Source organism: Myzus persicae, unplaced genomic scaffold (assembly GCF_001856785.1).
Source record: "Myzus persicae strain clone G006 unplaced genomic scaffold, MPER_G0061.0, whole genome shotgun sequence".
NCBI classification, from domain to species: Eukaryota; Metazoa; Arthropoda; class Insecta; order Hemiptera; family Aphididae; genus Myzus; species Myzus persicae.
The window spans coordinates 577,656-605,643 of record NW_019100604.1 but is presented as its reverse complement, the minus strand read 5'-3'; the positions used below and the strand labels follow the sequence as shown (position 1 = coordinate 605,643).

The window sequence follows — 27,988 nt, the reverse complement described above, 5'->3', positions numbered from 1 at the left end:
ATTTAAAAACATGACTAAATGTTTTAAAGAACCAATTAAGTGAAAACCTAGGCCAACCTTTACTTCAAGGTTTCACTAAAATTTCGTTCACAAAATTAATACTTTACAGCTTATGTAAGCTTTTAATGTATTAATGTGCGCATAAATATAATGTTTTTGACGACATTCGCGATTGAACCAAATATTTCTGAATGGCTAGAGAACGAAGACGCGAAGTAGAAGTTGATATAATATAATTATGGATATTAGTTATCGCTGAATCGTCGGGAGATGAGCGGGTGAAATTAAAAACAACAATCTGGCGTTCATGTTTGCGCAGGATGACGGTGCCCTTGAGAAGTGCACGTTTTTTTTTTACTACGTTTCCGTTTCGCGTTCAACAACAACAGACGTTCTTAAGTGCGAATCGGTTAAACATCGGTCGATCCGTTACTTTTATTCTAAATCCCACGTCAGTCGTAAGAACTTTATATGTGTACAAATTGGTCTACATAATAAAATAAAAATCAATTAATAAACGTTTGTGTTTATTTATTTAATTTCGTAGACGACTTAATGTAACTACAACAGTACCCATGAATTTGTTAGCGGTTTTTTGTTATATAACCATGATGTGTGACTCTCAATTATTTAAGCGACTTGAGCAGCCGGCTGCGATATCTCAAGTCAAGCGAATTGAGCAACCAGCTATGATCGCAAATCGGATCGGACAGCCTACGGTCGCACCTAGGTTCGGACAACCAACGATCGCACCCCGGTTCGGACTGCCTACGATCGCACCTCAGGTCGGACAGGCTGCGATCACACCTCAGGTCGGACAGGCTGCGATTGCATCTCGGTTTGGACTGCCTACGGTCGCACCTCAGGTCGGACAGGCTGCGATCACACCTCAGGTCGGACAGGCTGCGATTGCATCTCGGTTTGGACTGCCTACGGTCGCACCTCAGGTCGGACAGGCTGCGACCACACCTCAGGTCGGACAGGCTGCGATCGCATCTCGGATTGGACAAAATTTTCAGAATGCGAACAACAGCGTGTCACCAACCACCGATGGGCGTAAAACCACCAGAGAAACGTCGTCATATCCAACTCGATACGACTTCATTGATATTGAAGCTGTTATGAACAATGAACGAATTATTAAAATTCTTTTCAACTGTGTTATGAACCAAGGACCGTGTACCAGAGAAGGTTTGGAGCTTAAAAGTAAGTTCTTGATAATACATGAATACCGTTTTTTTACACAATATTTATATTCAACTGTATACGTTGTATAATGTCAATAATTTTTATGCTAAGAAGCTCTAAGAAAAAAAAAAGCTTATAGCATTTAGGATTGCTTTGCAGTAGGTAGTTACAAAATAGCCTGAATAAAAAGAGTTAACGACATTTTTATATTCATACTTACTAACAATCATTCTTAAGACATGTTTTGAAAAACTATTTCGTAAGGATTTTATATTATTTTACTTAAATACGTTGAATTAGGATTGAGATGAATAGTACCTAATGTAGTGTACCCAATTATATGAAGTTAAATTAATTATATTAGGTATAGAGGAGTGAAATAATTTATCAATTATTTTCAACTAATGTGTTTTTTTATTTCAAAGAATGTCAAATTCTGATAAAAGCCAAAAAAGATTCTTATTTACCTACATTTTATTTTATTTTAGATAAAATTCAAGGTTTTTTTTATTTATTATGAGATTGTTGTATGTAGGCTACAGGTTTAAGGTAATCTACTAATATTATATAAAAGTATACAATAAATAAATTTGCCATATTAATAATGTGTTATTACACAATCATACAATATAGTATAATATAAGTATTAAGTTCAAAAAATATCAAATACATTTTATATGATATTTCTTTGTTCATTAAATAATAACAGTTATAATTATGTAGTAATAATAGTTCTAACAAAAGTAGGTAAATTATATCTCTATAGCTAGTACCAACTACCAATTTAAATTAGTAATTTTAAGTTTTATCCATTTTTAAAATAGTTAAACCAGAATATCCAAATAATCTTTCAGGAAATAACGAAAAAATCAAAAACATGAGTAAATAAATAAAATATGAACATATAATAGGACAACATTCATGACAAACGTATTTTTTTAATAATCAGTACTATAACTGATAAAAAGAAAATTACCAGAACTGTTAATTTAGTATTTTTCTAACTCCTCAGTAGAGTAACGCACGGAAGCATATGCATATGCGTTTCTTACATCCTAATAATAAAAATCAATTTATCAATATGCCATTAAAAGCTTTTCCTATATATGACCATTGTGTTATGTTTTTTGTTCACGAATTAAGTTTATGTGACTTAATTTTAATTAATCTCACTATACACATTTATATCAACACTTAATTATTGACTATCTGGAATTTAAAAAAGTCAAATTTTGTTTATAAATTTAAAATTTAATTTTTGAGGGAGATAGACTTACCTACTTACTTAAGCTGCATACGAATATGAATATTTCCAAAGAAATTTACATTTGATTTATTTGATAAGTTATGTGAATCATTAACCAGAGATAATGTTTACTTCCGCATTAGTCATGTAAACTCAATACAATCATGTTGATAAATGTTGTAATACAAAAAAAAAAAGTAATCGACATATTTAGTTAAATGTAGATGATATCTGCTTAAATGATAATATTTAATTTAGCTTATTATTTGTAATAAACACACTTTTAATCAATTTATTTTATGAATACACACCTAATTTCAATATTATATGCGCAAGACCGGGGTCTTAAGGTTCATTTGTATTTACATTGACTGTATGAAACATTAATGCAAAAATAAAAAATAAATTATAAGTGTATGTTATGTACACAAATAATGATAATTTTGCTTTTTGTAGTAATTAAAAAAACTGCAATTGGATACAAAAAATAATTTTAAAAAAAATACTTCGAAAATATTATTTGAAAAATACATAAATAGAGTTAATTATAACTTTTTTTGATTTGTATGGGTCCTGCGATAAATATTTTTTTTAAATAAGATAATTTGGTTTATTACTGTCCTTGAAAAATCTTGGCTCATAATACAACTTTTATGAATTTACCGTGGATACATAAAGAATGTCTACAATGTTTGTCATTATATATCAACCGATTTTTTTCTAAATAATATTTATACATTTTTATACCGTATAGAAAAATTTATTTATACTTGTGCTTAAACTAAAAACAAAAATAATTTTTGTAAAATCTATGAATCTGTAGGTCTAACTTTTTCAAATGTACTAAAAGTTAAGATATCAAACTCCATTTATTAATTGATATAATTATATTGTATGGCATTATGAATTTATAATATTATAATTGTTTTCATTTTATTACATATGAACTTAAAAAATTTAAAAACTATTTATTTATTTTTTGAAATTTGGGTAAACCAAAAAAAGGATATTGACATATAGTTATAATAAGTAAAAGTATAAATTTAATTGTAATTTTACAATATTTTCATCTGGGATTATCTGGAAATTAAAAAACTAAAACGCATTAAATAATAATTTAGCCCGTATAAAATAATGTTTTTTATCATTTACGTTCAATCTCAATTTAAAAAAAAAATTTAATTCACAACCTATTTAATTAAAATTCAGTTCAATTATTGTATAATGAATATAATATTTGTAATTTGCAGACATTTCCTCCGTATTTATAAAGTAGAAGTAATAATAATTATGAGTATAATTATAAACACTAAAATTGTTTTATTTTGAACATAATATAAAACTACCCGTAAAACAAAACTTATTAAAATTAATTTATGGATATAATATATAGGAAATATGTACGTATCTACGTATACATATTTTCTTAAAAATAAACACCTATCGTACTTAATATTTATAATTATAAATAATGCTATACGCCTTACGCTCATACTTACGAGTTGTGAAATATGAATACAAATATATATAATTATAAAAATATACTGCAATTTAATCAGAAACTATACATATTTTTTTAGATGAACAATAATTTGTTTTTTGTAATAAACCTATCTATTAATTAGTGATTATTTCATTATATACTTGTTTTTATACAATAGCTTATAAATACGGATTATACATATATTTGTTGTATAATCTAATTTATTTTTTATTGATAAGGTAGATTTAAAATAGAGTAGAAATAAATAAATAATTTATTGTTGGAACATTTTAATAAAATTTAACTTATTATACAAAATAATATTTATAAAAAAAAATTATATTTTACTATTTTCACCGTTATTGTAGTTTTAAGATTTCAAATGATAACATACATTTCTAATTTCATGTTCTAGAGTAGTTACAAAAAAATATGTTATGAAAAAAAAATCCGCCTATAATTATGTATTTAAAATAGTTTTAAATACCTAGTTGAAATAACAACTTATGTAGAATATTATTAAATTGTCAATCTCTAGCCTTAACATTTTTATCAACAATTAAAAAAAAACCCTAAAAAAAAGTAAAAACGTCTATATTTAATGCCTAAATAACTTAAATTAGGTCTGAATATTTTTGAAATGTCATTCATTAAGTATAGAAAATAATATTTTAAATAGAAGTGGAGTTTTCGGGTTTCTGCGATTAATACTTTTTAAATTACAATAACAAAACTAAAATCGTTATTTTACTCTCTAAGATCAGTTTGCAAATATTTGCGCAATTAATCTCTGATTTGTTTTTAATACCTACCAGTAATATCAACTTGAGAAAACTTGTATTACATTTTTAAATCTTAGATCTGAATATTAAAAAGGGGGAAAGTCAGAAAGTAGGTAACGCTCTGCTACCTACTGTACGTATAGAGTGTACTTCGTTATTGATTAAAATATCTCTGTAATGACGTATGTGTTAAATTTGAATTGACTGAAAAATCATTGCAAACGATAAATTATTGAATCTAAGAGAGACCGTCTGTCGGTCAGATACCAATTATTTTTCACGATGAAATTTTTGTTTTTTGGTATTGCTATTGTAGTAATTAATTTTATTATTACTTATTAGGTACCTTGTAATACGGTAGGTCGAATTAATTATTGCTTAAAATATTGCATTTATTAATTATTATTATATTCATAATTAATGATTATAATATCATATACTTACGCCACATATTATGGTTATCAACTTTTAAATCAATACCAACTGACAGAAGAACGGTGTGGATAGGTTTGTGGTATAATTATTTTACATGTTAATTAAAATCAACATAAATCGCTATAAATAACCCAAAAACAGAAAAAATATTTTGAAAATTATACCATGTGAATGTGTATAAAAATAAATTCCAGTTTTTCCTTCAACTCTACTCCTCCCCTCCTCCCATACGAGAAATTTAATTGGAATTTCCCATTATAACCTTACAAAAGTAGCGACTATATCCAATTTGGTATCATATATCATCACTAACCACCCTGAAATCATTTTTATTAATTCTACTATACAACGTATAAACATAAAAAAAATCAACACATTATTAAAATCAGTACATTTATTGCATCACTCACACACAAAAATTAACTTTAGTTAGATAAGACGAGTTATTAATAGCTAATTGTCTTAAGTTAATAGTAGTTAACAAAAATTCATGTAGGTAACTGTAATACTTTAATGGTTAATATAAAGAAAATTAATTATTTCTCTAATTATTATTATTTGTAACGACAGGGTTTTATCTTATCTACGTTTTTTTTTTTTTTGCTGAAAAAAGCTCAAGTTCTAACAATAAATACTTAACTTTTTAATAATTTTATTGCTATAAATGCTCCTTTTTACTATAAATTTAAACTTTATTGTAATTAGTTGTATTGTTTTAAAATATACATCTAACATATTTATTTTTTAAATATTTTATTCGAACAAGTATGATTGTTTTTCATCCATTATAATTTTTTAAGTTATTTTCGTTAAAAGCTCATCTGAGTTCCTTGACATTGTGTCACTTCTATGCTCATTTCAATATACTTATATTAACTTATATACCTTATTAACTTCTGGTTTGAAATTTGATTTTTATAAAAATTTTAATATGATGACATTCAATACATTACAACCTTAAACAATCCTAACTATAAAAAAATGTAAATTATAATAATATTTTCAAAATCGTTTATTTTATTTTGTATTAGTATACAACTTTATAAAGATAAATTGAATACAACAGATGCGTTCAAATAGGGTACGCCCTACTAAACATTAGGTGTCTAGAGAAGTCACTGTAATGGTTGTGTTAAATTTGAATTCAATGATATAAAATCATTGTGTATTAAAAACGATTCTGAGCTAAGACGGTCTGTGTGCCTATAATATTACTCAGTATATTTTATGATATAATTGTGTGTAAAGTAATTTATTTAACTATTATAGGCGTTTGTACTACAGTAGGTTATATTTATTTTTCCTAACACATTGAATTTGAAAATGTCGGATGTTTTAAATATTAAAATATAATAATTTATTTTAAAAGTTTCAAGTACCCAGGAATAGTATTTTTAAATTACAACAAAAAGACTAAAATCGTCAAGGTTAGGTTTAGGCTCGTTTAAATATCTATAATTTCATCCAAATTTGAACTTAATAACTATGAAAAAACATTGTCTATATATTTTATAGATTTTTTGGTTAAATTACGATCTACTTATGTGGATCCTTGTTCTAAATATTCAATTGTAGGTTATACAAATTGAACATTTTTTAAACTGATGACCACAAAATAGTCTGTACATTTTCAATATCATACATTTTGTAAACTTTTGAAATTAAAATGCTTACAAAAAAAGAACGTTCATATGTATTTTGAATTTTTATTAACTGCTATTGTTACTATGTATGAGGAGCATTGTATTCAATTTTCAATATAATTAGAAGGATATTTATAAATGTTCGATGATAATTTCAAGTACCTAGAGTCATTAGTTTGTGTATAACAACAAAATAAGAAAATCGTTGTATGAGAATTTGTTAATTTACTGGTGAATATTCAATGTCTAACTTCAAACTCTTATAAAAAATTAATTTGGCTTTTCGGTAATCTTTTATGTATTTGTTAAAATATGTAGGAAAACTTTAGTGATGTCTTGTAGAAAAATTTCATATCTGGGATATACATGGAACATTTTTTTTGTGAATTACTAATAACTCGAAAAAATTTATCAATTTCCGTAATTTTCATGAATTTTGTCAAAATTTAAACTTCAGACACCCATCAAAAATTATTGTGGATTTCACCTTAACTAACTTTTTTTAATTTCCATTAATAAAAACTTATAAGAAACTTTGTAAAAATTGTCTAAGTTTTCTGACCACTCATTTTTTAATCAACAATAATTTAAAAAAAAATCTAATCAAAATCAAAATTTGTTATGCCTTTAAATAGCTCAAAAAGAGTTGCAATATTTTGAAAATGTAATAGTGGATAGAAATTTCTAATACAAAATGTCATGCATCTACAGTCTACTGTAATTGTTTTTAGAGGTACATTAAAAATCGAAATCAATTTTTTAAAATACTGATTTTGCATAAAATCTAATTCATTTTTTGTTTTCTTTCATTCCTGACGATTTTGGAAAACTAATGGGAGTTTCTAACTAGATTCACTTTCCCACTAGAAAAGATGCATTTTTAGTATCCAAAAATGTGATGAAAAACACAAAAATAAAAGTAAAAAACACTTATCATTGTAAAATCAATATATTCATCTCTCCACTCAGAATCTAAAATAGTTAAAATCGTTTATTCATTATACATTACGTATTACAATTAAATATTATAATATATATATTTTTTTTTTTTAACACAAAGGACCGAAAAAATCTTGAATATCATTATTTGAACACAAGAATCGACAAACCGGATTATTTAAATACTGTAGTTATTAATATACATAGTTATAAATTATAATAGCATAAGTGTTGTGATATAACAATGAAGGTTGAATTATTCTTAAAAATAATTGCCCTTTAAAGTTTTAAATACATTTTTCCTAACATTTTTGGTAATTCTATGGAACTATTAAGCAGTTTAATTAAAAAATTAGGTAAAGTAAAAACTATACATCTTGATTTCAATGATTTAAGACTTAGACTCTACAGAGAAAGCAATTTCGTCAAGCAAATTGGCTCAGCTTTGAAAGCGCAAAAGTGTAGGAATCTTTCCTATTTTGTTTCAAGAATATCAACTAACCTGGATGACGGGTTCTAAAAAACTAAAATTGTGGGAAAATATAATTCTCTTAAGTATTGTGCTATAAACTCTATGTGAGATCGTTTAATAAAAACAGAACACGTAATCTTTTGCTAGTTATTATTATCTTAATGGGGGCATCAAAAGCTAGATCTGCAGAAAGAATAATTCTAAGGTCACCATAAACAGTAATAATGACTGTTTTGAGGAAAACTCCGGGTATACTCTAACGCAAATTAATTGACATCCTGGAACAATGAAATTAAATATACACACATTTATAGATATTCGTGATCATCTATGACCATTTAAAACACAGCATTCGAAAAATATATTTTTAACTCCTAATTGAGTGCAATAGCCCCATCATCAGTCTAAATATATGCAAAAATATTTTATCTTCCGCAAACAAAAAAACGTTTATACTGCTAAGAACAAACCATTAGTTTTTTTCTAATTGAGTATTAAAGGTAACAACATAAGAGAACAACAAAGACAATAAATAATCTCTTACACCAATCGTATCTAATTTTTGCTATAAGTAAGTCATTATCTTTTTTATTTCAGGCTTTTTCCACGATCGTTGTAGATTGCATTGACCTGGTCTCCGGGTGCAGTAATGTCCTTTAAAAAAGAGTATAGTCTGCGACACAAAAACTGGCTGGTGACCCTCGCGACCCGCGCATCATATCACGCGTTAAACAGTGGTGCTTAAACTAAACCAGTTAAAGTATCCATGCGTTCCATATACCCACTCACCAATGTTTATGACAACCACTGAGATGAAGCTAGGTTCGTGACGGTCACCGGCCACTTTTTGTGTCCCGGATTACTATGGTAAATTAAGGTTTTTGTCACTGTTGTATATTTGGTAGACCGAAAACAATGCTGTTTGTAAATTCAATTACAAAAACATTATAAAATAGAAAATTTTAAATTTTTTGAAACAATTTTAGACTTTAATTTTTTTATTTAGTTTAGATTGTTTAGAAGTAGGTTAATAATACTAATTAATAATACTAATGGTGTCAGCTGTCACTTGATTTTAATATAAGAGTGAAAAACACAAAACTAATTTTCTATTTTCCACAAGCAGTAAAAAAAACTCTAGAATTGGCTATAAAAATAAGTAATGAACACAAGTCTGTTAAGCTTCACCAAAATAGGATGCGGAAGAGAACCAAAATTACCCAGATGATTAACACTTGACACTGTAACTAAATAGACCAAGCTCTGAAGTATCCCTTTATCCACAATAATGGTACAGATGGAAAATGTGTTCAAAACGTTAAAAATGATATTATTTTTCTCCTTGAGGCATACATAATATATCTGGAGACTCTTTGTCAATGTCAAAGTCAACAAACTGGTTTACAGAGCGTGCCAATTAAGTGGGAGCTCTAATTATTAGACAATGCTTTCTCTGAGAGATTGAACTTCATAAGTAAGAATCGTGTTTTCTTGCTTGACCTGGATTAACATGTTGAATGCATTATCGAAGGATTGTTCAAATTCTTTGAAAGTTTAATCAAGGCTAGATAACTTCTATTTTTGACCCGTGTTATATGAATTGACTTTTAATTCAATATTGTCCACAGCAATGACGAAATATCATTACGATTAATGTTTTTATTAATCAGAAACTTCTTGTAGACATTTTTAGGCAAGATTGATAGTTATTGGTAAGCAATACAAATAAGTCGTATGTAAGGAAATATATTGTAGTACAATTAATGTGAAAATAATTAATAACGCCTAACTAAATTTTTGTATGCAACGCTAAAAACACCTTGAACTAAATCACGCATTCCAATCAATAAAATAAAAGTAATAATAAATTGTTGTTTTGTCATGACCTCAAGCTATATAAAAAAATATTTCCAAAAATATTATTTTTTTTTTTTTGATATAATCAGTGTTAACCAATAAAAGAATCTCCCTGCTATAACTATAGGTACCGAAATCAGAAAAATGTTCAATAGAACATTATATAATATATATATATATTTTTTTTTATCGGGAAAAATATTATCATAGAATAATTATATATTTGTCAAAACTTATACTTCAAAAAATGTTACATTGGGTACTAACAAATCTAGAACGTAATAAATTGAGAAATATTTTACATAAAGAAATGTAAAAATATGGAAATAATAAATGAATAATTTAAAAATAGTGACCTAATTTAAAATTGATTCAAACCTGTGCATAGAAGTGTAAGTGTAATTAATGCGTATTTGCTATTAAAACTAATGTTACTCCTAACCTAACTATTTAATTTGTTTCAATAACGTAAAATATAAACACAAATATTTGTATCGATGAATATAAAAAACTTTGTTTTAAAATGTTTTAGTTAAATCAAACAAATAGATCATTTATATTTGAGAGTCAAATTGATGTAGGTATACCTTTATTTATGCGATTATATTGTATATTGGTTCTACTATTCCTACGGGTCTCGAGGTTATGCAGTATCCAATTGCCCGTTCATTGATCATTTTGTATAAGATCTAATAATTATGATTCAAATAAAATAAAAATAAATAAATTAAATAAACAGTAATTATTACATATACTCCAGAGTTGAGATGATCGTGACATTTCAGTTTAACAAAAATTAATTCCGTAGGTACAAATTATCATCATTTGGTTAATTTTCTAATACCAGATGATGGAACGTCTCATTTCATCCTTTCTAATATCACATGCGATGGAACGGCTAAATAAAAACTAAAAACGTAAAACTCTGCTAAATAATCTCCACCTAAAAACAGCTAAACATTCTAAATCAATTAATAATTATCAATATAACAAAAATGAAGTTTGAAATAACTTATTTTGAAACACATAAAGTCGAAAAATATAATTTTCAATTTATTAATATTCACTTAAAAGAAACTTCATAAAATATGTACATTCCTAATTCCTATCATATATAGTTCTCCAATAATAATAATAATAATAATAATTTTTTATTTCAACCACCAGGAGGAAAATCTTTTCATTTTTATATTTGTTATGTAAATAAATAAATACAATGCAATACATTTTGTTGAGTGCTTAAAAATATTAATGCCCAATAAGTGATTCGCTATAATGGCTAACATAACGTTACTAATTTTATTGTAACCGACTGATTTGCACTCATTCTATAATTGTAATATTAATTAAATTCTTGTTTTTTTTCTGCATATTATGTAAATCTAGGTAGTATGATTTTTTTTATAGAGACTTAACTTTGGCAGCTGGTCATAGTGCTAAAATAACAATTTTTTTTACTAATTAAATGTTAATTGCATTTAAAAACCATCTTCATTGTAAACTGAAATTACAAATATTATTATTAAAATGTTTGCTTCTTTTATCTATTATGATTCATTAATTTGAAGTTACATTATGGTTCTAGGGATTGTTCCGGATGCAATACAGACAGAATGTGCTAAATGTAATGAAAGACAAAGAAAACAAGCAGGCAAAGTTTTGGCTCATTTACTACAGTACAAACCAGAATACTGGAACATGTTGGTGAAAAAATTTGATCCAAATAATGTATATTTGAAAAAGTATATGGCAGACAATGATGATGACGAGAAGGTATCTCTTCAAAAACTCACCAACGATACAACCAAATAAAAACTAAATATTTAGTACTAATTCTATTTTAGAAAAATTCATTTTGTTGGCATATATTTTCTTTTGAATATAATATATATGTTTCTTAAATTATATAAAATAAGTCAATACACCTATAATATTAGAATATTAGAAGTAGATTTAAAAATATTTGATAAAATAATATCTTAAACATATATATTTTTGTAACTAATTAATAGTTATTTCATACACATTTTGTAAATTGTCATTATATTATATTGGTATATTATGATATTCCTACTAATAGGTTATTAGTTATTATATTATTAAATTATTTTATGTATTTGATGTATTCATCAATCATTTTGTATCGTATTATACTGATCTTAAAGCTTTTTAAAACTGTGGGTCTAAAAATGAATCATCTTGAGTAGGTACATAAATAAATGTTTTAAATTGTGATGCTAATTTGGCAATGTGTACCGTGATCTATTGATATTAAGAAAGTTGTAACTTGTAGAGAGATAAAATTCCTCAATTCCTCAAATAATGGAAAATATTTTTTATTGTGATAAGTTGGTTAGAAAATTGTCTTAGCGATTAAGAACTTCTACAAACGATTAATTTTTTAATTAATTTGAAGTTATATTATTTTTTTTTTTTTTGCAAAATAATAAAATTTATATTTATTTATTTATTATATTAATATAAAAATGTATTAAACATGTAATGTTTTTCATAAAATAAATTATATTATACAGTGGTATACTCGTGGTACTAAAAAAACAATTATTATTCATTGAATATTAAACTTTTGGATCTTTTGGAGGATAGTCTGTAAATTATTTTGGTCTCTTGGTTTTATTACCATACACGTCACACGATCTAGCAAAAATAGGTTAAATAGTACTCGTAATTATACTAATTGATTTTATTTACACATTTCACATTTATAGGGGACATTAATGTACATTCTTTTCACAATAAATTCATTCCCCGTACTTTCAAAAATAATACGTGAGCTTTGCAAGATGTAACATAACAAGTTGAAACTTGTTACACAATAAAATTAGTACCTCAGTAAGTTACATACTAGACGCAATTCATGCATTTTTGGAAATGTGTATTCAGAAAATCATGATACTTGGAACTTGTCTTAATTTTTTCTTTGAGGTCATTTCAAATAATTTTGAAAATGTTTTAATTATATGACGTGATTTTAAATATGTTACGAAAAATGTTCTTTAAATATTGTGAAAATACTAATATTACTAATATTACTAATATTGCTTTGTTGGGAATTTATAAGTAATAGTATGTGCTATATTGTACACAATGAATAACAATAAATCAAAAATATATACACAAAGAGTGCCGGTGACCGAAAATTGACTGAACAGTTTAAAATTTATTTTTGGTAGATTGCAAACGGTCAATTATTTCAACCAGAATGTACCAAATTTTTGTCAATCATACTGATGAGTTGATAATGCTATGAGATTTCTGAAGATTGATTTGAATTCGTTAATATGCCTACTGGAAATCGCTCAAGTCACTTTTAAAAATGTTGTTCCTAAGCCCCTCTATACTTCATTTGAATATTTAAAATGTATAAAATGTTTAAATGTTGTTATTTTAAATTTGAATAAAATATCTTAAAATTGGCCTAACTGATCCTAAGTAGACGTTAAGAATTCAAATCAGTTTTCAGAAGTCTTTTCGCGTTATCAGGCCATCTTTAGAATTGACAAAAGTACAAACAAATGAGCATATTATATTGGTTTCCATTCACACTCAATAATATGAAACGCAGATGAGGTGACTTGTATACGTGAACGTATGGTTAGGTTAAGTTCAGTTGCTCAACTATGGGGGTATACTATTTACTGTCTGTATAACTTACTTTACTTTCGGAATTTACCTTTTTTACCACAATTAGTCGTATCACCATGTCTGCAAATAGCTTCGTATCGCTTGAGATGAATGTGCAGTCCGAAACGGAAGTAATACACCAAGTGTTCGCGGATCTGCTGTCGAACTGTTCGAAACCACTGGCGTATCGTCGTGGTCCTGCTGGTCCACGCAAGGCAGATGGCGACGCGCCCCTGGTCGAGATGCCTTCAGCGACCGCCTTGATGTTGATGTTGTTCGAGGATCTCAGAACAAAGTCTCAGGAGTCCAACATTCAGCTATTACGCAGGAGTTATGGCACCTGCAGCCCTCGACCAAGGTCCAGTGTCGTCTGCTTCGCCAGAGGTTCGACCGCCGCCGGAAACTCGTGATGCCGCGTCTTCGAGGCTCCGTCGTCGAGCGGTTTCAATGCCGAACATGGCTGTGCTGCAGTTCGGCACAGTAGAGTCCACAGGTGGATCGATGAATGTGGTCAAGTTCATAGATGGCTCGCCGAAATTGGCTGTCCACGAGACAAGTTTCAATGATCCAAAAACCGGTGACGGTTGCAGCGATTGGAGCAGCATACGCTCAGACGATAGCCAGCGCGGTAATACCCAAGCGACGCCGCCGTTCGTTTTGGAGCCGTACAAAGAGGTTCGTCGGCCTGATGTTTTTCTGTGGCTGTATGCCCCGCCACGATTAAAGGTTACATCTGTTATATCTTTAATCCTGATATAACCCAATGCAGTCTATAATATTGTATAGCAGCCATAATAATATAATTTCAAAATAAAAATTTCAAAAATTTCAAAAAAAAAAAATAGTGGTCGTTACTTACTTACTTATACTACTGTCTATCCGTATGATTGTGAAAAATACAATTACCTACGTGCGATCTTTATTTTCTATGCATTATGAGTGTATATAATATAGGTACATACTATCAATTTACTTGAGTTTCACTTATAGCCGCTGAACGGCGTGTCTGCAATCCACTTGTCCACCGCAGGTGGATTGCGTACCTGAAAAGTTGTAGTGCATTGTTTGCGATCCGACGAAGTCAGATTGCTTGCCTAGGTAGCTATAACTTTGCTAACTTGAATGTTAATAGATTTTCACTTGAGGTGACTGAGTTGATAGACACTTAAGTACGGATTTTGAATTTACATTTTTTTTACAGACGAAAAAGCACCGGACATACGACGGAGAACCGTATTATTCAATTGCCGATTTTCATGAGTGATGTGAGATTTCTAGACACTGAAACTGGAATTTCAAACATTCCCGCGTTCGAAACGATAAGACCACCAAGCCTTATCAAAAATCATTATCACCTCCTAAATTTTTGTTTTTTAACCACCCATGACGTCGACAAAAGTGACTTTTATAAGTCATTTCAACGACTTTGTCGTCTCCATCACCGAGTTCCACGTGCCCCCGAATTTAACGACAGCGAGTTTCCGATGGCAACTAATCTATTGACTAAAATATTATGATTTAATCTCATTAGAGGAACCTGTTTTTTAATTGATAATCCGCGATTAATTTTACTTATTTTAAATAATTCATATACATTTTATTCGTATAATACATATATCATATTCATATAAGATGTTAAACTTTATTAAAATTAAAATTATTAATGTTTTTTTTTTTATTGATGTTTTATAAAAGTTATTCATTTATTTATAGTCTTCTCAGTATTTGGCAAAAACTAATTTATAGATTTATATCTTAATAGTATTGTAAAATAATATTTTTAGTACCTACCTTTTGTATGGAGATTGATTACTGTTTTCGATTTTCTTTTAATTTCTCAAAATTCGAAGAGTTAATTTTATTATTAATTTACTGTGTTATAAATATTTATAAAATAATATAAGTTTTGAAATTTAATTTGTTACATTATATTTAGTTAATTTAAAATTTTAATTTAATTTAAAATTTAAAATTTAAATTATTTTAGGGATAAGCTTGAAATTTTTATATAATAATTTATTTATTTTAATAATTTATAGGAACAGAATTTTTTATTTAAATTTGATAAAACACGAAGTACACATAACACGGCAAAGAGCCGAAAGAGGCACGTGGGCACAAATGACCATAAAGTGCAAGAAATGTCCAGTAACAAATAAGAGATTAAGATGGACCGACGTGGATACACGCCTTTACGAGTATCGGCTGGCCGTGCACAGAGCTAGTTGGCCGGTGGCCAGTGGTTGTAGTATCCACGCCGGTCCATCTTAATTCCTTATTTGTTAATTGTTACTGGACATTTCGTCCGAATAGCTATTATGCAAGTTCACACGCCCGACGTTTTTCCGTCCCCGCGTTGTTCACCGCTTGTGTTTTGTTTCACTCTGGCCGACGTTTTTTTGAGCCATTTTTTGCACTTTACGGCCATTTGTACCCTTGTGCCTCTGTCGACTCTTTGCCGTGTTTTTTGTACCCTGTTTAAAGATACTCTCTGCGCACTCGTTATCGGGACGTGTTCTCGATAAACGACATATTTTAGTTGTTCGCTTGCCGCCCCCCCNTGTATCTATCATTGTTGAAATATTTTTTCTTCGTATTCAGAATTACTACAGCAGGGATGGCTGTATACCACCGTGTCAAATAAAAATTTTGGTTTGATTTCGTTTTCCCTGCTTGTCGACTAGTTCGATAAACCTTCAATTTTTTTTAAAAAAACTTTAATGTTATCAAACTTTTACGCATTCGTGCGCTAACATGGTGTGCGCGTGTCATAGGTTCGCCATCTCCCTCTCCCCCCCCCCCCCCCCCCCCCGTTTTATTTCGAGTGGACAACTACAGCACTTTGCGTAGTGCACTTTGCACTTTTCACATAATATATTGCCTTTAAATTCAATAAAAATCATTTGAAAACATTTAAAGATAGTTAAAATTGTATTGTTTCCAAAAATTCTACCGATACAGTATTTCTGCATAATAATATGTATCAGTCATCCAGTAACCCAACGTATATACCTAGTATGAACAATGTAATTGGAATTAAGTCCCTGGTTTCCATGCTATATCCTGTATTTTATACTCTGTTAATAATTGTATTTAATTATATTATATTTGATTGTATACTTCACTGTTTATTTATTTGTCTTTAAACTCCATGAACTGTATTACTCATTTACAAATACCATAATGTCTGAACTCTGAATAGTATACCGTGCGCCGTATATACCGCTATAGGCAACCTGTTGGACAGTCCAATAGGCAGTCAGCTTAGTGTATTTTTTTTAAATAAAATTTGTTTCTTCTGATTAACTATTATATTGTATGGAGTAGGTACCGTAACCGATATTTTAAAATTCCAAAACAAATTTAGTTGCCTATTTTCAAAATAAATGTATGTATTAAAATAGAACTTTATGTCGATCATGAAATTAATGTACTAAAAGAAATACATAATTTTGGGTGTGTAATTTTATAACACTGCAACATTGTATACTAAATATGTTTCCAATAAAATTTTATGAATGAATAAATAACTTTATTTATATAATATAATTTTTAGAACGAAAAAAAACATTTAAATAAGTATGAAATCATAATCAAAGGCAATTAATTGCCTCAAACAGACTTGTTGACACAAGAGTTTAATACCTATTTGTTATATCTTATTGTTTTATTACTAGATATTTAGATCTGCGAGATTACCAGTACATTAAAATTTCGGATAAAATTGCTTGGATTGTTTTCATACAGAATATTATAACACCACCTACAGCCGCGATGATAGTGTTAGCGCTTCTCTTGGGCGATCGATTTAGTAATAAAAATAATATATGTTGCAACCATTCGACAGTTTGCCGAAAATCGCAATTCGAGATCAAAGATCATGTAGTCACCTGTCACTTTGCACAAAGTCACCAACCATGAGCCGGGAGTCAGGACCTGAAAGGCCAGTGTGTCGTGGATTTTAGATTTAATTTAGGAACATAGAACAGCAATAATACCAAATAGTAACAAAAAAAACAAGTTAAGTTGGAGCCGAAATAGAGAAAAACTCGGACAGAAAAAATAGAAACAAAAATGATAATAATTAACATAATAAAATATAATATAGTACGGCTAGACAAAAATACCTTCCAATGACATTTGTAATTTTTTCAAAAGTATAAAGTATACATTATATATATATACATAAATACAGAATGATTTTTTTAAGTGTCTCATAATATTTGACACGCGTTGTCCGGAATCGAAGCAAAAGTGTTCCCGCGATGATGTCGGTCTATACGTGTTGACGTCGTCTTCCAGCGCAATACGGTTGTTTTTCTCTACGTAGGTACCTACTTGTTATTGTTATTTAGTATTTGCATGATTAATAAACAATAATAAATAAGCGCTGTTGCAATAATAAATAATAATATGTATAAGAATTATTACGAAATTATATTATGATGTAAATTCCTTGTATTATTTTCGTATATAAATAAAAAACATAATGACGAAAATTATATATATAATAACATTAATAACTAAATAACTGTTCACAGTAACTTTAGCTGTAAACGTAAACAGTGGCCTGGTATGGCGTGGTGGTAGCCTACAGGCTAATGACCACAGATGTTGTCATGTTGAAGCCTCAACTCAATAAAACAAAAAACAAACTTAACTTAATCCACCTTAGTCATCGTCATTGAATATTTTCGGGGAAAAAATAACCGTTAGTGTCCATTAATATGCTAAAAACAAACGAAAACATAATCCAAATAGATCGTTCAAAAAGTAAACATTTCACTGATTAACAGTGATTAAAAATAGAAGCATTGCTCTGATGACCGGGTAAGTCATAATAAAGATGCCTGTACCAATTCTAAACTACCGTAGACTGCCTATGTTAGGTCTCAGAGCCAACGCCGCTGTTGTGAACTATGTGTCCGCCGCGGAACTCAACGTGTTCATGCTCACCCTGATTTTATGTTTATGATTTTTTTGAAAATGCTGATGTATTGTAATCGACATTTAAACACAAAATTATTTGTTAATTAAATTCTAATGATAATAGTTGAATAAAAGGATATTATTTACTTTTGTTTTAAATTTATTAGGTGCAATATTATTCCATCAGAATTTTATAATATTAAAAATTGTCTGAGTATATTTGACTAAGTGGTATTAACAAATGTACTTAATATACTGTATACTTAATTAGGATACCTCAGAAACTTTTAGTTCAAATTTCGATTACAATACGTCAAGATTTTCCTAAAAATCATCGGATTTATAATTTGCCTTAGGACGTATAAGTTCTCTGTTTAAAAACCAATGTTAATATCGTCACAAAAATACAAAATACTCCTTAAATGTAGTACGCAATCTAAGTATTAAAAAGTATCGGTTTTACTACACATAAAAATCCCAAAAATCAGAATTTGAATACATGCATAATTCAAACATATAATGGGGGCGAGTAATAATACTATGCTTAAAAAATGACCCTGTTTAATTTTTTAATCCAAAAACACTAATGGCTCCTCTGGACTGTTACCGGTCAACAAAATAATAATAATGCATTAAAGTATATGTTTCATACCGGCCGGATACTTAAAAACAATAATAATTAAATTACAATTATTATACTTACATTAAAGAATATATTACATCAAGGGACCAGACATCCGTCGATATTTGATGGTCTCTCATTTCATCGTTCTTTCCACCATCGCCATTGAAGGCTTTAGTTGGTAGCTATGCTATGATGATGGAAATAAAATATAACATTAATATGATAATTTGTTGTCCAGGTGCTAGTACTTCGGCAAGCCGATCGTCGTCCGTTAAAGAAATTGGTTCGTGGTCGGTATTTTAAATCATATTTAATAATTTAAATAATATTAGGTTTATGATTACGGGCAAAGGGAGTTGATAGTTTGGTACTCTGATTGTGTGGGTATTGGGTGGTGATGCCGAGGAATTTTCGCACATTGGAGAGTGGCAAGAACGGTTATTGTATACATGGCAAAACATAAGTACATAAGTCATACATATATATTATACCAATAATATAATATTGGTACAAAAGAATGAGTCCAACTTACACTGAACGTTACAATGTTATTATTGCGTAATCTATTTTAAGCTCTATGACAATATTGTTATCGAATTGAGTTGACTAAATCATAGGTATACATCATAAATTTTAGATTTAGATTCTTAGCTTAGCGATGAATGTACCTGTTAGTTTGATAATACAATGGTATATTAGTTTTATTTTAATATGTGTGTAGAACTGAAAACGATTTTTAAAATAGAAAAAATGATTTGATCTTCAATATTGAGAATGGTTTTTGGTACCTAGTTTCTTTTAAGTAATTTAATTGTATACCTACCTACTTTTTAACACAGCGACTTCCCTAGTTTATTTATTGAAGATGTTTCGGATTTCATTCTAAAAAAAATTAAAATAAATTCTTAAAGTCTCAATACATTTTTAGAGGTCAATATTTGAAGGTGTTTGATTGTTATTAAATATATATAAATGTATTACATTATTATTCAGTAATGTGCTAAGCTAACCTCATTAATTTATATTGTTTCATAGAATATTTTTTTTTTTTAAAGTTAGTTCTCAAATTTAAAACCATAAATAAATCTAGGCTATCTAGCACCTATTGTAAGGTATTTTTGATCAGAAATAGTTTTAAATCAGTATACGAATACATTATTAGATATGACTGGAATCTCAAATATATAATATTATGAACTAGGTAACTACAGATTTTTATAATTTATGCATTTTTTATTTAAGAATAAAATAAAAAATAAAGTTTTACATTATAATACCTATTGAAATTATTTATACTTTTCATATATTATTATTTATTAGTTGTTACTATTCATATCAATAATAAAAAACAAACAATGATTATCATTAAGACTGTGTGAAGAATTATAAAATCAAATGGAAAAAAAATTATTATACAGCTAAGCTACCTACTTACCAACCTAGGTTTTATTAATTTATATTTTACTCCTGGCTCACGATGCTGTTCAATAATTGTTTGAGATAAATTATGTTCTATGACTGCCTACGACTTAATACTGTTGCAGTTAAATTGATATTATAATTTCTGAAATTCTCTACGCACTGAAATTATATTTTCATTGCATTAGCATACGCTTAGTCCTTAATCCAAGTCAACATTAATCTTATATTAAAGAGCGGTATCTATATTATAATCTATGTATCCTTATGTTATGTTGACTTACAATTATTAATAGTAAATTACTCCAACAAGAAGATAGTATTTTAATTACATTCACAGGGTCAGAGTTGACTATAATCATTCAATTAGGCGGTGGTTTCATAAGAAAAAAATATAAAGAAATTGGGGTTGATTTTAAAATAATAACTATAAGTGTCTATTTACTAATCTTCTTTCATTTCATTTACTTCCTCTACTTATTATAAAACTAAAATCCATAACAATAATACTAATGTATTGTTTTTTTAAAACTCATTTTGTGATTTTTTCAATGATTTAAAAGTTCTGAAATGTATTTTAAAATATTTGGTAAGATTGCGTTATTAAAAATATTATAACCTATTTAAGTCTTCACAGATTTATATAAGAATACGATTTAAAATATATATTTAAAACCTACCCTAACAAAAATAGTTTTTATATCAGTATATCAATAAGTAATTAGGTAGTACTTATATAATATTTATGACTAATGAGCTGCGTAAAATATTTAAATAAAAATAATTATACATAAGAAAATAATTTTATTGTAATTATCAAAAAATAAATACTTTTATTGTAATGATTTTCAAGGTCTTGGAAATTATAATTCTACTAAAATATAAAACAGGAATAGCGTACACTCAAATAAATATATTTTTTGAAGCAAGGTCACCTCTAAAATAAAATGTAACCACATTTTATACTAGTTTGTCAACATAATCTTGTTTTGAAAACTAATCATTAGCATTACATTTCTTTAATTTCCTTTGTCAACTAATAAAACATAACAAAAATGTTTTCTTTTTTAAATTTAAAAAGTATAAGTCTACTCACAAATAGTGTTAACGTTTTAAAAATAATGATATAATACACTATAAAATATAAAATATCCATAAAATTCATTTTTTGAGAATTCAAAATATACAATTTTGATAATACATTTCATTGCATACCAGTACTTTTGTGTTAAAAAATTGAATTTAACATTATAATTCCTTACGAATAAGGCAATAGATAGGTAATAGATTAATTATAGACTAAGTTTAAATAAGCTTTTATACTTTTTTAATACTTGTAATGGCTTCAAATTTTATTTTGGTGTATTAAAATTTATAACGAAATCACTATTAAGTGTTATAACTTATTACTGCATGTCTGCATAAGACATGCTTATGTAATTTATATAAAAAGTCATGCCAAATAGAACTCAAATCAAACATTCTTATGTATATTTTTTAAGTTTGTTTAATACAATTTAAAGTTCTGTTATTGACAAAACCCTATATGTTTTGGCTGCATTAGAAAATATATATTGTATTAATTGCATTTAATCAATATCACAGTAAAATACTAATAAATATTATTAATTACAAACAAATTAAACATAAAATATACAAATACTTTCAAATATATTTTTCTAAATAGTATTTAAAAAACCCCCAAAATAATAATTTCTGTAAAAAAATACATATATTTTAAAATGGCAATGCTTCAATCTAATTCAATATCATGAATATACCATAATTCATTGCAATATTCAATATTGTGTTTGGAAAGATTAGTTAAAACTATTAGATATATCAGTTATATAAAACAGCAACTTTTATGATTTTACTTTTTAAAGTTAATTTTGAGGGAAAAGAATAGAGTCAATCCAAAAACGTACTTACATAATACAGGTATTCAACCATGCAATTGTTTATTATTATTTTAATATTGATCTATTGAACAAAGACTCAGCATTGATAAATTTTACTGAATATGTGATTGAAGCGACAAATAATTTTTTATTTAAAACATTTCTCTATAAAGTTATTTTTTTGTAATTTTTTTACCAACATTTTCCAGATTTTTTTATACATATGTATAAACCTACCTAACCTATGCTCAGATTATGTATGATTGTTAATATAAAGAACATTTATTTATTAAGTTCATACAATGTCTACTGTATATACTTATTACTTACTATACAGCAAGAGTTATATTAAGGCAAACTTTTCATCAATGCATAGTATGATATGCATATATTTCAAGAATTATATTAAAATAATTTATTTTACATACAAGTACATTCCTATATTTCATTGACATTATTTTTAAGTTTATATTTTTATGTCTGTTGATACCTTTTTAAAACAGTTAATTGCTTCAACTTCAACATATTTTATGGTAGCAAATTAGATCTGATCGGTAGTTTAAGGAGTTAAACGTAAAATATTATAAGTAATTTTCTTAATAATTGGGGAAAAGAAAAAAAAATTGAGTAAAACAAGAATTTTTAAGAAAATCAGTTTTTTAAAAATCGAATTGGTTATTTTATTGTAATTTAACAACTAATAAAACCGTAGATGCTTGAAAACAGTGGCGTGTTGACCGTGATTTTGAAGGGCAGTTACATATATGATACATCCATAATGTTATAGGATACATACAATATCCAGATATTGTTACATGAACTTAATATTAATTATTAGAAGTAACTAAATAGTAATTAATACTTCATTTACAGCATTCAAAATAAAGTGATATATTTTGTTGTGCATATTGTTCAATATAATATGTACATGCCACGTCGGTAGTGGGTACTGCCTAAGAGTTAAGATATGGTAGGTCATTAAAAAAAATAAATTATCAGCACTTCTAAACAATATGGTATAGTTTTCAAAATATTTGTACTTTTTTTAAGCTACTTCTGGACATTTGGGATTTTTCAATTTATTTTTTATGTGTCGATAATATATTTTAGACTAGGCTAAAAAACTTGAACATTTAATAAAATATCTCACACAAGTTGTTTTTAAAAATATGTAATCATTTTTTTTTTAACAGACAGTTCAAATTTTGACAAAATTCAATATTTAAGCAAAAAGTAACAATTTTAGTTATTTTGTTGTGATTTTAAAAAATATTAATCTTATTAACTTGAAACATTTCTTCTAAATAATATTAACAAATTTATTCATAAACCAATTTTAAAATTATTATCATGCAAACAAAAAAGTGAAACAAATAATAATAAAACAATGTTAAAAAGCGGGTGATTCTTTCACTTTGCTCTACATTAGTAGAGTTACTGTAATGCATGTGTTAAATTTGAATTCAATGATATAAAAATCATTTAAAACGAAAACGGTTCTGAGCGAAGACATTCAGTCTATAATATTAGTATGTCGGTATGTATATTTTATGATATTGTGATTTAAGTAACTTATTTTATTATTAGACATTATTAGCCTACAGTGGGTTAAATTAATTTTTGTCGAAAAAACTGGATTTGAAATCAGAAATTGTCATTGTGTGTTCAAAATATAATAATATACCTACTTAAAAGTAAAAAGTCCCACAAATAATATTTTTAAATTACAACAAAATAACTAGAATCGTTATTCCTTGGTCTTAATATGTAATTTCGGCCTTATTTGAACTTAAAATTACTATAAAAACGGTGTTTATTTATTTTTAGAATTTTTGGTTACAGAATGAACTACTTATGTGTATGAACTTGTTTTAAATTGTCCATCCTTAGCTAAAAAATTGAATATTCCATTAGTTTTTAACTGAAAAATAATTTGTACTTTTTGTCAAAATTTGAACTTAAAATGCTTTTAAAAAACATTATGTCCATGTATTTTAATATTTTTAAACTGATATTATAATTGTATAACTTTGTGACCCAACTTATACAATTTTAGTGACATTTAAAGAAAAATTAAATTAAATAAATTGAAAACTAAAATTGTAAATCTTCGTTTTTATCTTATTTAGTCTAAATTTGAACCTTTAATATCTCTATTACAAAAACTATAATTAATAATTTTTTAGATTTTTTGGTTACGGTATATGAACTACTTATGTGAAAAATCTTGTTTAAAATGCTCATTCCTTAGCTACAAAAATTCATCATTATAACTACAAAATAATTTTATCAAGTATCGAAAATTATAAAATAAACATACATTGTAAATATTAAGTATCTGCGGTTATTCGTTTTTGAATGACAGCAAAATAAAAAATTTAGTAAATATCCAATATCGTACAAATGTGAGCTTCAGACGCTCATAAAAAATTATTGTGGATTTATTCTGAACTTTTTTTTAATTTCCTCTAACAACAACTTACGAGGAACTTAGTATTACATTTCAAGTTTTTTGATCTCACTGAAATTTTTTTTATCGAAATTCATTTTAAAAAACCTCTTCATACTTTTACTCTATTTCTGATGGCCAATTTTATAAGCGTTAATACCAACTACCAACAGGATTCAAAGATTTAGTGATGAGCACTCGTTTTACCTAAATCAACTGTATGATGTGTGAAAACCACACGTAGTTAATTTTTATTTTCAATTTTATCGTTGCCTATAATAACTGTGTTAAAATTACTATTTTTAAAAACATATAGCCCCGTTATAGTAAAAGTTTATTTTTGAAATGAGTAATGAGTAACCTAGTCAAGACGTCAACACTAATTATTAATGTCGAATTGTAATAGATATAAGAATACAATAAAAAAATTATTCAAAATTAAATTTATATTTTTGATATTATATTTGATTGAATTGAAATTCAGCTAGTCTATATTTATTATTTAACAGTTCAAAGTAGTGAATATTAATTATAAAAATTAATAAGTTGAATAAAATAATATTATACGCACGTTATTAAAAAATTACCATTGTAATGTTTTGTACTTGAAGTTTTTCCTAAATCAATCTGTCGAAGTCACAGAGATGACATTCGTTACAAATTTGTACACAGAATTATACTTTGAAGAATAAATTTTATGGAAAACGATGTTATTATGATGACGTCAAACTGACGTAGGTAAACAGAAATTTCCCTAAGAGTTTATACTAATAATTAAACATATCCCGAGACTATTATTATAACCAGAGGGTAATTTATTCGTGTTCCGAGAAAAACTGCCGGCAGTTTTATGATAGACTCAGCTCCTGGACCGCTAAAACTGAATGTAAACACTCATTATTGGCTGACCCGTTCGATACTACAACAATAATATTTATGCATATCAAGTAGGCGGTAATCAAGGAAATAAGTAGTACCTAGCTATAACCGACTGGCGGGTCGGGCAATGGGGAAATGAGTTTGAGAGGTATGTACTATGACGACAATCACGCGTCACTAGAAGGTCGTCGGGCATGAATTATTATGCTATAATACCACACTTTGTCTTAGTTTGGTGAAGCACAAAAAAAAAAAACAACACACGATTGATGCCAATGATTATTGCTTATAAAACCCGGTCTGAAACGTCGTATGTTCAGTACACAATCGCAAGCCATGGATTCACGAATTGCAGTAGTCTGTGTTGTTTTGGCAGTGTTCGCGGTGGACCAGACGGTCGGAGCGCCGCAAAAAGATGCTGTGGCAGCAAGCGGTCCCGCCTACACCACAAAATACGACCATATTGACATCGACCAAGTTTTGGGTTCCAAAAGATTAGTAAACAGCTACGTTCAATGTCTGCTGGACAAGAAACCGTGCACTCCCGAAGGAGCTGAACTTAGAAGTATGTATACTTACCACATTTGTACATAGTTGAAGGAGATAAAACTACGCTGTTAAAATATTGTTAGATAGGTATTTCCTTAGCATCCAGTATGATCCATTACTAAGTATGATGTACTTACTCTATTAGTGTTGTTGTACTGGAGTATTTATTCGATCTAATCAAATGTATTAGAATATAAATATTATGCCTATTCATTTTTTTAATACATGTTTCTATTAGATCTGGAAATCACCTACCTTTATGAATACATACTTTTAATTAGTTTATCAACCAATAAGTGGTAGGCTCATTATAATTACCTGAATTTCAAAAAAAATATATTAAAATCAACAAACAAATACTTATGATTGAACTAAAGATTTCAATTACTTATTCTAAAAATAGAAACTTAATCAAGCCTCTCAATAGAACAATAAACAATGTTGCTACTTGCTAGTACACATAAAAAGTTAATGTGCTTTTAATCAAATTATATTTTTTTACATGAAACATTATTTTACAGCGTTATTTTATTGATTTTATAGAGCATAACCTAATGCATTAGTGATAAAATAAAATTTAATAACTAATCTGAAATATTTTTGCTTTGCAGAAATTTTACCTGATGCCTTAAAAACCCAATGTGTGAAATGCAATGCTACGCAAAAAAATGCTGCTCTTAAAGTAGTTGACCGACTCCAGAGAGATTATGATAAAGAATGGAAACAGCTTCTTGACAAATGGGACCCTAAGCGTGAATATTTCCAGAAATTCCAACAATTTTTGGCAGAAGAGAAGAAAAAAGGTGTTGTCAAATTTTAAATACAAGTACCTATAATCTTACCAATTAGTGGTTAATAATAATTTAGTTTTACCTTAGTACATAGATTATTTATTCTTATACATTAGAATGCATTACCTATATACATTATGTATCAAATGTATACAAAAATAATAAAAATATCATTCCTTATTTATGTATGTGTTTTGTTTGTTTTTTTAAGAGCATAAAGGAAATAATAAATATTTCGGATTATGTTTTTATTATGTTGTATTTATTTTGTATTCGTCTAAAACATAAAAATGAAGAATAATATATACTCAATTAACATACAGTTTTGTATTTAATTTGAAATAAAAGCAGTCATTTTAATTAAGATTAATCATTTCGTATTCTATAAAATCTTACGAGTGTTAAAAAAAATTCACAGATCGGTGTTATATCATTATCCTTATAATGTAATAATAACATTATAACGCACTAAAATATTGTTTAAAAATGATAGTAATAAATTTAATAAGTACTAATAATAATTATTATTGTATTAAAATTGAACATTCATATTGATAACTCAATATAATTCGTTAGCCTATAACAATTATTACTATTACCATGATCTAAACGAGATAATTTATATAGACAATTTAACTCGTATAAGTATAATACAAAAAAAAAATTTCGAACATGCCTTAACTTCCATTTCAACTATATATTAGCCGAGTACCCATACCGATCATATTATTCACATTTATTTCTAATTAATGAACC

At 27.5% G+C, this 27,988-nt stretch overlaps 3 protein-coding genes across 3 annotated transcripts; all 3 read left to right on the top strand.

Moving 5' to 3' along the window:
- Nucleotides 1–342: 342 nt before the first annotated feature.
- LOC111036104 lies at nucleotides 343–11,948 on the top strand. Its single transcript, XM_022318009.1, has 2 exons — nucleotides 343–1,206; nucleotides 11,631–11,948. Exons 1-2 carry the CDS (start codon nucleotides 576–578, stop codon nucleotides 11,855–11,857), a joined length of 858 nt encoding a protein of 285 aa, XP_022173701.1. The 5' UTR covers nucleotides 343–575; the 3' UTR covers nucleotides 11,858–11,948.
- Nucleotides 11,949–13,092: 1,144 nt separating this feature from the next.
- On the top strand, nucleotides 13,093–15,247 carry LOC111036266. The gene is made up of 2 exons (XM_022318250.1): nucleotides 13,093–14,365; nucleotides 14,892–15,247. Exons 1-2 carry the CDS (start codon nucleotides 14,024–14,026, stop codon nucleotides 14,952–14,954), a joined length of 405 nt encoding a protein of 134 aa, XP_022173942.1. The 5' UTR covers nucleotides 13,093–14,023; the 3' UTR covers nucleotides 14,955–15,247.
- A 10,954-nt stretch (nucleotides 15,248–26,201) lies between these two features.
- Nucleotides 26,202–27,418, top strand: LOC111036095 (ejaculatory bulb-specific protein 3-like). Its single transcript, XM_022317999.1, has 2 exons — nucleotides 26,202–26,457; nucleotides 27,053–27,418. The coding sequence occupies exons 1-2, from the start codon at nucleotides 26,205–26,207 to the stop codon at nucleotides 27,259–27,261; spliced, it is 462 nt and encodes a 153-aa protein (XP_022173691.1). The 5' UTR covers nucleotides 26,202–26,204; the 3' UTR covers nucleotides 27,262–27,418.
- Nucleotides 27,419–27,988: the final 570 nt, after the last annotated feature.